Source organism: Gopherus evgoodei, unplaced genomic scaffold, assembly GCF_007399415.2.
Source record: "Gopherus evgoodei ecotype Sinaloan lineage unplaced genomic scaffold, rGopEvg1_v1.p scaffold_34_arrow_ctg1, whole genome shotgun sequence".
Classification (NCBI taxonomy): domain Eukaryota; kingdom Metazoa; phylum Chordata; order Testudines; family Testudinidae; genus Gopherus; species Gopherus evgoodei.
In genome coordinates, this window is record NW_022060016.1 from 5,592,437 (window position 1) to 5,602,224 (window position 9,788).

General features: G+C 61.4%; 1 protein-coding gene across 1 annotated transcript; it reads left to right on the forward strand.

Annotated features, from left to right (window-relative positions):
* Positions 1 to 786: 786 nt before the first annotated feature.
* Positions 787 to 7,614, forward strand: ADAD2 (adenosine deaminase domain containing 2). Its single transcript, XM_030544533.1, is given in 8 exon segments — positions 787 to 959; positions 2,209 to 2,334; positions 3,130 to 3,280; positions 3,838 to 4,008; positions 4,496 to 4,710; positions 6,102 to 6,336; positions 6,911 to 7,043; positions 7,492 to 7,614. Coding segments are annotated over 8 exon segments (1,173 nt in total). The 5' UTR covers positions 787 to 940.
* Positions 7,615 to 9,788: the final 2,174 nt, after the last annotated feature.

Below are 9,788 nucleotides of genomic sequence, written 5' to 3' on the forward strand. Positions count from 1 at the left end.
CAGGGCTGACAGCCCTTGCAGGGGCCATACTACCCCCAGCAGCTGGGGTGTGTCTTCTGGGGTGTGGGCAGGTACTCTCCCCCTCCTGTCACACACAGCTCTCAGAGGGATGGGCTTGGCCAGGCCCCCTGAAGCAGTAGGGCTGGGAGTCAGCACCCAGTGAAGCTGAGGCAGTTCCCCCACACTCAGACTCTCGGTGGGCTCTGGCTCTCGGCAGACTCAGGCAGCGTCAGTCACATCCCGAGTAGCTCCCCCCTTGCAGCCATGGGCTCAGGCAGTATTGTCACCTCAGTTACGCTCGGGTTACATTTTTTTGAGCTTTTCTTGCTAACCCCAAGAATAATAATTTCCTTTCGGGTGCAAGGTCAGGTCCTGCTGGGGTCTTGTGACTCTGGGAGCTGGGGGCCTCTGCCATCCCCCCTGGTGGTTTGGGGACAGGCCGGGCACATCGCAGGGAGCTCCCAGTAAGTTTAACCAGGCGAGACAGATTTGGACCCTGTTAGTAAGTGGGGAGAGCCGTGATGGGGGCGGGTGTGTGGCTGCAGGTTGTGGGGAAAGCTGGACATCATGGCATAGTGTGGGGCTGGTAGAAAGGGCTGGGGTTGGATGGATGGTGTGGCATAGTGGAGGGTGAGGGTGAGGCTGGGGGTGTGGCTGGCTGGATAGCATGGCCTAGCCTGGGGATACAGGGGGTGGCTGGAGAGCTTAGTATGGGGTGGGCAGTGAGGCCGGGGTGCAGTGAGTTTAGCTGGAGAGACTCATGCCTGCATTTCCCCCTACCCTGTGCCAATATCCATCCCTGGTGTCAGTCCCCCTGCAGAGCCCTTGTCTGGGCCCATTCCGCCCTGTGTCCCCTGTGAGTGGCTGTTCCTGAGAACGTGTGCCAGAAACCCCAGGGCACTGCTCACTGCATCCAGTGCTCCCCGGCCAGCTGCTCCATATGGAGACGGGGAACCCAGGTGAGTGTGAAGGTCACGCTGAGCAGAGCAGCACTGGGCAGTTGGCCCCATAAAGCCAGGTGGGGACCCCAGAACCCCCAGCCTGTGCTGATAATGCTGAGCAACAAAGATCTTTAATCTCTAGAGAGTTAGTGGCTAAATGGGGAGTAGAACCCAGGCATCCTGGTTCTCAGCCCTCCCCTTGACCTCCTGCTGTAAGCACTAGACCCCCCCCCCCCAAGCGCCTCTGAGAACTGGGGAATAGAACCCCAGAGTCCTGGTTCCCAGCCCCCTGTCCCCCGCTCTAACCACTAGACTCCCCTCCCCTCCCAAACCGGAGAATAGAACCCAGGGGTCCTACCTTGTGCAGGGAATGCTGTGGTGCTCCCTAAAGCGACCGCTCCTCCTGCCTCTTGGGACTGGCAGCACTTTCTCTCTTGTCCTGTAGCCTCAGAGCAGTGGCTAGAGGCCTATTTCCTGAGACCTCAGGTCACAGGCAAGAGCCTGGTGTCCCCAGGCAGCCCTGTCTGGCCCCACTGGGCCCAGTCCTGGGGGTTCCCCTAACTCTTCTCCCCCAGCCGTGCCCAGGCCTGGGCATCCCTGTCTGGTCCCATCGGTGCTTCCCATGCCACGTGCCCCTCCAACCCTATTGCGTCGCTCTGAACCCTGCCCTCTCCCAGGCCTTCTCCTCTGGCCTCTCATGCCACATGCTTCTGTGCCCTGCTCATGATTTCCCCCCTCCCGGCTCTCCATGGTGCCACCCCCCAAACTGTGTGCCCGGTCTGACCCCGTCGCGCTGCTCCCCCCAGCTCCCTGCGTGCCCGGTCTGACCCCGTCGCGCTGCTCCCCCCAGCTCCCTGCGTGCCCGGTCTGACCCCGTCGCGCTGCTCCCCCCAGCTCCCTGCGTGCCCGGTCTGACCCCGTCGCGCTGCTCCCCCCAGCTCCCTGCGTGCCCGGTCTGACCCCGTCGCGCTGCTCCCCCCAGCTCCCTGCGTGCCCGGTCTGACCCCGTCGCGCTGCTCCCCCCAGCTCCCCGCGTGCCCGGTCTGACCCTGTTGCGCTGCTCCCCCCGGTGTGCTCAGTCCCTCTGCTGCTGCCCCCCATGTGCCCAGTCTGACTCTGTTGCACTGCCCCCCCCGTGTGCCCGGTCTGACCCCCACCTGGCATAAGGGGGTTACACTGACACCCATCCCCGCAGTGTCTGGGCAGAGTTCTTCGATGCCCAGGGACCAGATCTGCTCTCTTCACACTCCCCATCCCCCTGCTGCAGAAAATGTGATCTCCCACGTGCATCGTTGTGCGGCCCTCACCAGCGACACCTTCGACCGGCTCCTTGCAGGGGATCCGCAGTACTGGAGCTGTAAGAGCAGTGTGGCAGCCTTCATCCTGGAGCGAGGTGAGGCGCATCTGGCAAGGCCAGGCACTGCCAGCCCCCCCACTACCCCACAAGGCTGGATGGCTGCAGGAGAAGCTCACCCTTCCCCTTGAAGGAACCGGTTGAGCAGATGCATCCAGGCGGCAGATGGCCTGCAGGGGTCTGACCCAGGCTGCACTGTGGTGTGTGTTGATCAGAGGTGGCGCTCTCCCCGGCAGGAGAGAAGCACTCAGCCCTGTGGGGTGGGAGGTTGGGGTCTATGGACTGGGGAGAATCCTCCGCAGGTGAAAGAACAAATGGGTGGCTGATCATAGATGGGTTGGTGCGTTCCCTGGTGCTTTGAGCCAGGTCTCCTGGGTTCTATCCCCAGTTTTCAGAAGGGAGTGTCATTTAAGGGTCGGAGCCAGGAATATAAGCTAGGAAACCTGCCCGCTTCCTTCTCCCAAATTCTAAGTGATGCAGAAGTCCCAGAACCAGGAATAGAACCCAGGAGTCCTGGCTCCCAGTCCCCTCCCCTCTTTAACCATTAGAGCCCACTCCCCTCCCTGAGCTGGGGCTAGAACCCAGGAGTCCTGGCTCCCAGCCCCCTCCCCTCTTTAACCATTAGAGCCCACTCCCCTCTCTGAGCTGGGGCTAGAACCCAGGAGTCCTGGCTCCCAGTCCCCCAGCTCTGATCACTGAACTGGAGGAGTCACAGTAGTTTGAGGCTGGGGCAGTGATGAGGGCAGGTAACCCCTGGCCCCACTGCCTCCACCCTCCCTCCTCAGTCTTTGTCCTCCTGGTGCCCCAGCGCTGTGGTTTAACCCTGCCCTGCAGAGGTGATGGACACGCAGCAGGATTGGAGGGAGAGCTTTGAGCTGGTGGCGCTGGGCACTGGCGATACCTGCTACGGTGGCTGGCTGGATTTCAGAGGCTGGCGGCTCCAGGACATGCACGGCCTGGTGGTGGCTCGCCGGGCACTGCAGAGGTGAGATGTGCTCTGGTCACTGAGCTGCAATGTGAGGCTGGCTGGACGGGCTAGAGATGGGGAGGGGCCAATGGGGTCTGGAGGAGCCAGCCCATAACAGTCAGGGAGGGGCCCGATTCTCCTTATCGAGGCTGGAGCCTAGTAGTTATAATAGGAGACACTCTCCCATAGCAGGAATCAGACCCTAACTCCCAGCCCCCCTGCACTAACTACTAGACCCACTCCCCTCCCAGAGCTGGGTATAGAACCCAGGAGTCCTGCCTCCTAGCTCCCCTTCTGTAACCCACTGTATGGACAGGATGGACGAGTCCTTGGGGGAGGAGATGAATTTAGGGTGTTCTGTGGGCTGGAGAAGTTGAGGTGACGAGTGCTGGGTTTGAAATTGATGGGGGGCAGCGAATGGGATCTAGTCGTATGTCCAACTGAGGGGGTTTTATGGGTGGATGTGAAGGTTGGGGAGATCAGTCCGGTCCTGTGGGGGTGGGGGCAGGGGTCCAAGCTCTTGTGGGACCAGTCCTGGCGGTGATGGGGGATCTCTGCTTCCCTCCCCGGCCCAGCAGGTACCTATACAAACAGCTTCTGCTGTGGTGCAGCGTGAAGGAGCCGGTGGACCGGGAGAAATGCATCTTCCAGCCCTCATCAGAGCAGGGGCTGCTGGCCCTCAAGCCGAAGGTCTTTGTGCACCTGTATCTGAGCTGTGTGCCCACAGGGGCCTCCGAGAACTTACCGTGAGTCTGGGGGCTGGAGGGCAATGCTGGGGAGTGCCAGGGGACACAGGTGTGGGGTGGCATTGCTGTGGGAGGGTGAGCTGGAGGGTTAGAGCTGGGGATCCACAGTGTGGTGATGGAGGCAGAGGAGTGGGAGGGAGCTAGGGGGCAGGGTGCTGCCATGGTGTAGAGGAGCATGGCAGAGATGGGGAGTAGTACTAGGCTGTGGCGGGGGCCAGGGCAGTGAGGTGGAGCTGAGGGGCAGTGGGGTGTCAGGGAGGTGCTGGGGGTGTGGTGCTGAGGATGGTGGGGATCTGCTATGGGGCAGATGTGTGGGTTCATGCTGGGGGCTGCTGTCATGGGGCTGGGGCCTGTTCGTCTTTTTTCTCCCTAGAAATCAGCCCTTTTTCTAGTGGCTGATAAACCCCAAGTTGCCCCCAACCCAATGGCCCTGTCCCCTGCCCCCCTCTGACCCGCCGTGCCTGTCCCCCCACCCCACTCACTGCAGCATCCCGTTCCCTGGGAGGAAGCCCTTGGGCAGCCTCTACGTCCATGCCAAGGGCGTGCTGACGCCCGTCTCCAGCTGCCCTGCAAGCCTGCTGGCCGCCTGCGTCTGCTGCGCCTCCGGCAGCGACAAGCTGAGCCGCTGGAGCGTGCTGGGCCTGCAGGGGGCGCTCCTCAGCCACTTCATGGAGCCGCTGTACCTCTCCAGCATCATCCTAGGTGAGAACTGAGGCTGCTGTGGGCAGCGGGGCTGAGTGGGGGGTGCTGTGCTGCAGGGGGCTCAGTGGGGAGGTGTAATGCATGGGGGGGGCATCAGTAACAGTGCCAGGCTGCAGGGAGTGGTGTGAGGGGCTAGTGGGGAGCACAGTCGTGCAGGGGGGTTCAGTAGGGGCACTGTGCTGCAGGGAGCAGAGCATGGAGGGGGCTTGATGGAGGCACTGTGCTGGGAGAGTGGAGGGGTGTGCTCGGGAGAGGATCTGTGGAGTGGGGGCCCAGCAAGGGGCGCTGTGCCGCAGGGAGAGAGGGGACAGGGTCCCAGCAGGGGGCGCTCTCCCTGCACAGCACTGACGCCAGCGTGGCACAAGGGGGCGCTGTGCCACAGGGAGAGAGGGGACAGGGTCCCAGCAGGGGGTGCTCTCCCTGCACAGCACTGATGCCAGCATGGCACAAGGGGGCGCTGTGCCACAGGGAGAGAGGGGACGGGCCCGGCAGGGGGCGCTCCCCCTGCACAACGCTGATGCCAGTGTGGCACAAGGGGGTGCTGTGCCACTGGGTGGGGGGCTCAGCAAGGGGCGCTGTGCCACAGGGAGAGAGGGGACAGGGTCCCGGCAGGGGGCGCTCCCCCTGCACAGCGCTGACGCCAGCGTGGCACAAGGGGGCGCTGTGCCGCTGGGCAGGGGGCTCAGCAAGGGGCGCTGTGCCACAGGGAGAGAGGGGACAGGCCCGGCAGGGGGCGCTCTCCCTGCACAGCACTGATGCCAGCGTGGCACAAGGTGGCGCTGTGCCACAGGGAGAGAGGGGACAGGGTCCCGGCAGGGGGCGCTCCCCCTGCACAACGCTGATGCCAGCGTGGCACAAGGGGGCGCTGTGCCACAGGGAGAGAGGGGACAGAGACTCAGCAGGGGGCGCTCTCCCTGCACAGTGCTGATGCCAGCGTGGCACAAGGTGGTGCTGTGCTGCAGCGAGGGAGGGGACAGAGGCCCGGCAGGGGGCGCTCTCCCTGCACAGTGCTGATGCCAGTGTGGCACAAGGGGGTGCTGTGCCACAGGGAGAGGGGACGGGCCCGGCAGGGGGCGCTCCCCCTGCACAGCGCTGACGCCAGCGTGGCACAAAGGGGCGCTGTGCCACAGGGAGGGAGGGGACAGAGACTCAGCAGGGGGCGCTCTCCCTGCACAGTGCTGACGCCAGCATGGCACAAGGTGGTGCTGTGCTGCAGCGAGGGAGGGGACAGAGGCCCGGCAGGGGGCGCTCTCCCTGCACAGTGCTGATGCCAGTGTGGCACAAGGGGGTGCTGTGCCACAGGGAGCAGGGCAGGGGAGCTCAATGCCTTGGAAGGGGCCACACAGCAATGGCCTCACAGCTGCTTCTGCCTCTCTCCTCCCCCTGCCCAGCGGACCCCAGCCCCACCCAGCCTGCCCTGAACTGGGTCATCAACGAGCGGCTGCAGCTGGGCCCCGAGGCCGACCTGCCAGCCCCCTATGCCCAGCACCAGGTCTGCTTCTTCCTGGGACCCCACGTCGGCCCCCTTAGCTCCAGCGCCGAGTGCAGCAGGCTGAGCCTCAACTGGTGCCGTGGGGACGCAGCCCCAGAGCTGGTGGACGGCACCACTGGGCTGCCTGTGCCGAAGTGAGTGGTGGGGTGAGGATCACGGTGCGGGGGTGGGAATTAATCTCTGGGTCCCCTGAGTCCCCTGACTGGTCCTCTAGTGCCAGCAGGATTGGGGATGCTGGGGAATGATCCCCAGTGGATGGGGGTGGGGGTTGTACCCCAGGGGCTCCCACGTGAACACAGTGCTTGGGCTCCCCCCCAGATGGTGCCTCTGCCTCCTGCAGTGCCCCCATCTAAGCCCCCCTCCCTGGTGCTGGGGGTCTCCGGAAATGAGCACTGGAGCCTGGTTCACCCTCCAGTGTGGCTGTAGCTGGGTGTTCGCCCAGAGCCGCCCCAGCCCAGTGGCCTGTGTGTGACACGAGCGAGTGTCTCCGTTCCTTATGGCAGAGAACAGTCAAGGTGCCGGTAGTAACTGGCCCCTCTGTGGCTGGCTGTGGATGGGTTTGGCAGGTGGCGGGGCACTGGGGCCGAGGTGTGTCTGTCCCCAGTCTGTGGATAAAGCCGGGTCACTAGCACCCAAGGCTGTTAATCAGCAGCTGGAGCTGCCTTTGCCCCCTCTATCTGAGCATCTCCTTCACACCCTCCCCTCCAGAAACCCCGCCGCGGAGGACCAGGTCTTCCCCAGCCAGATCTGCAAAGCCGCCATGCTGCGATACTTCAGGGAGGTGGCGCAGCAGATGAACAGGAATGCCCTGCTGGCACTGCCCACTTACCACCAAGCCAAGGTTGGGTGCTACGGGGGGCAGGGATGGGGAAGGGGGCATGTTATATGAGGTGAGGGCTGCCAAGTGTGGAAGGGAAGACACTGGAGGGTGGGTGTGTGGCTATGTCAGGAAGAATGGTAGGATTCTGGACTCCTGGGTTCTGCTCCCAGCTGTGGGAGTGGGGAGAGGGGTATAGTGGTTAGGAGAAGGGAGATGGGGACTAAGGGGCAGAACTCCTGGGTTCTGTTCCCATCTGCCACTGACTCTGCATGTGACTTTAGTCAGATCACTTCCCCAGTTTATGCCTCAGTCCCCGTTCTGGTCCATTCCCCCGCCCCCAGCTCCGGCTCTGTAACGTGGGGCTGATTCTCACCCCCGTCTGACTGCGAGGCCTAAACCCTTTTGCTCGAGTCCTTTAGCCCCGCCATGCCCCGCCCAGTTCACAGTGTGCCTCTTTCTCCCTCTTTAGAGCCAGGCTGAGTCTTACCAGAGCGCCAAGGAACAGCTCTTCGCTCACCTGACCTCCCAAGGGCTTGGCAAGTGGCCTCAGAAGCACCTGGTGGACAACTTCACCGGTTAGGCAGTGAAATAGCCCCAGGGGGGTGTGGCCACCTGCCTCCTGGAAATGCCCCTGGGCTGGGGGGGAAGGAATAAAATCCAGAGACTGTTGCAAATTTCGGGAGTTGGGGTTAGGGCTTTTAAACTCTGTTTGCCATGCTGCGTGGGGAAGGGGCAAATGCCCACTTTTCATTTGATTTTTCTTTGAATTGCGAGGGCTGTCGATTGCCCGGAGTGCTCCTGCTGGTTCAGCCCTCTTGGCGCAGAGCAGCTGCCAATCTGCTTTCACGGATGGGTTAGTGCCGGTGCATTTAGCCCAGAATTTCTCCCTCTGTGTCAGCCTTGTCCAGTGGTTAATTACAATCCTGTTACCTAGATTGAGCTGCTTTTAGTCTCACTCACTCTCGGGCAGATTTTCCAGCCCTGGAATCATTCTCGTGGCTCTTCGAGCCCTCTCCAGTGTGTCCACAGCCTGTCTGAAGTGTGTCCATCAGACCTGGACATGTGCCCCAGGCTGCGTGGAGAGGTCCCACCCCCTGTCCTTGCTCCTACAGGATCCCCCTTGGCTGTTCACCCTCTGAGCCCCGATGGTGCCCGAGTGCACCTGTGCAATGGTCTGCTGCCAGACGCAGCGCAATCCGGTTGCTGCCTGTGGCATGCCAGGCTGCAGCCCCACCCCGAGACGGCTGCATGCGTGCGATTGTGGGCCCTTACTGGCTGGCCGGCCTGTGTAGCTGCCTGCACTGGTCGGAGTGAAGCGTGAGCCCTCGCATTGAATATTATGCAGCTGCTTTCTGTGCTCAGAGGGTTTGGCCTGGCTCCTGAAATCAATAGGAAGGGGGGCATGGTACCCTGGGGCAGTATGTGTGGGTGCGTGGCTGTATGCTGGGGGAGGGAGGGGACACACCAATAAGTGGTACGTGCCTAAATACTTTCAATCGGAGGGTCGTGGCCCTTACACAATCAGATGCTTTGGACGACGGTTGTACTCAGCTGCCACGGCCACACCAGGAACTAAATCCATGACACCGTCCCGTCTCTCTCTGCTCCCTGGATAAATTAAAGGCTCCCGAGTGGCCAAGCAGAGATCCTGGCCCCTCAGGACTGTGCCTTGGTTAGCTTTATGCTTTGGACTCCTGTCTGGCTTCCCGTTCCACAGCTGTGCATGGCTCGCTTCACTGGCCCGTTTATTTTAACCTTTCGTTCTGCTCCAAAGCTGTTTGAGTCACTGCAGTCTGGCCTTAAGAAACACAAGAACCTCAAGGAGCGAGCTGGAGCCTGCCGGGTGGGATGCAGGCAGGAGGGAGCATGGCCCAGGGGTTGGAGCACTGGACACCTGATTCTGTTCCTAATGCAACGCCTGGGCCTGCTGGGGGACCATGGGTGAGTCGTTTCCATGCTCCTTGCCTCAGTTTCCCCATCTGTAAACTAGAGACAAGGCTGCTGACCAGCTTTGCAAAGTGCTTTGAGCTGGACTGATGCACAGCTGTAGCTGAGAGCTAGGAATCAATGGTAGGTGGAGCCTTTAATTTATAAGGTACCAGCAAGCCCTGCAATCTCAGCAGTGTTAAATACTGGGAATAAATTGCTGGCCCTTGCCAGCATGTGCCGTTTCTGGGCCCTACGACCTACTGCCAGTGGTGGCTGGTGACAGTCGAGCCCTGGCAGACAAGCTCATGTTCAGAGCATTAATGTTATTTCAGAGGCTATAAGATAAATACCAAGAACAGTTTTTCCATGGAGTCCATTAATCCAGCTGCCCGTTCCAGCCCTTCCTCACCAACACCCATCACTTCCAGCCCCATCAAACACACATCTCTTAAATCCCCCATGCCTCAGGACAGGGAACGTCTGGCTCTCTTCGTCCCTCCGCAGGAGCTCTCGGGGGAGGGATCCATTCTCGTTCTGAGCTGTTCCAATGGTTCCCTACCCACCATGTTACAAACCTGCATCTCATTTCCCAGCTGAGACTCCCCAGTCACGGGTTCTCTCTCTGCATTAGCAAGACGCCGGCTGTCAGAAATCACCTGCTGCTGCAGGTCCTGTGACACCCACATTGCTTCACCTTTCAAGTTTCGACCCAAGCTTGAATTTTCAAGCTACCCTTCCAGCCATACTCAGCCTTGAGCCTGGGGCGGGAGGAGGAGAAATTCAAGCACTCATGCTCTGCCTGCAATGACATTTGTGAAGAGACACAAATTGGGTGCG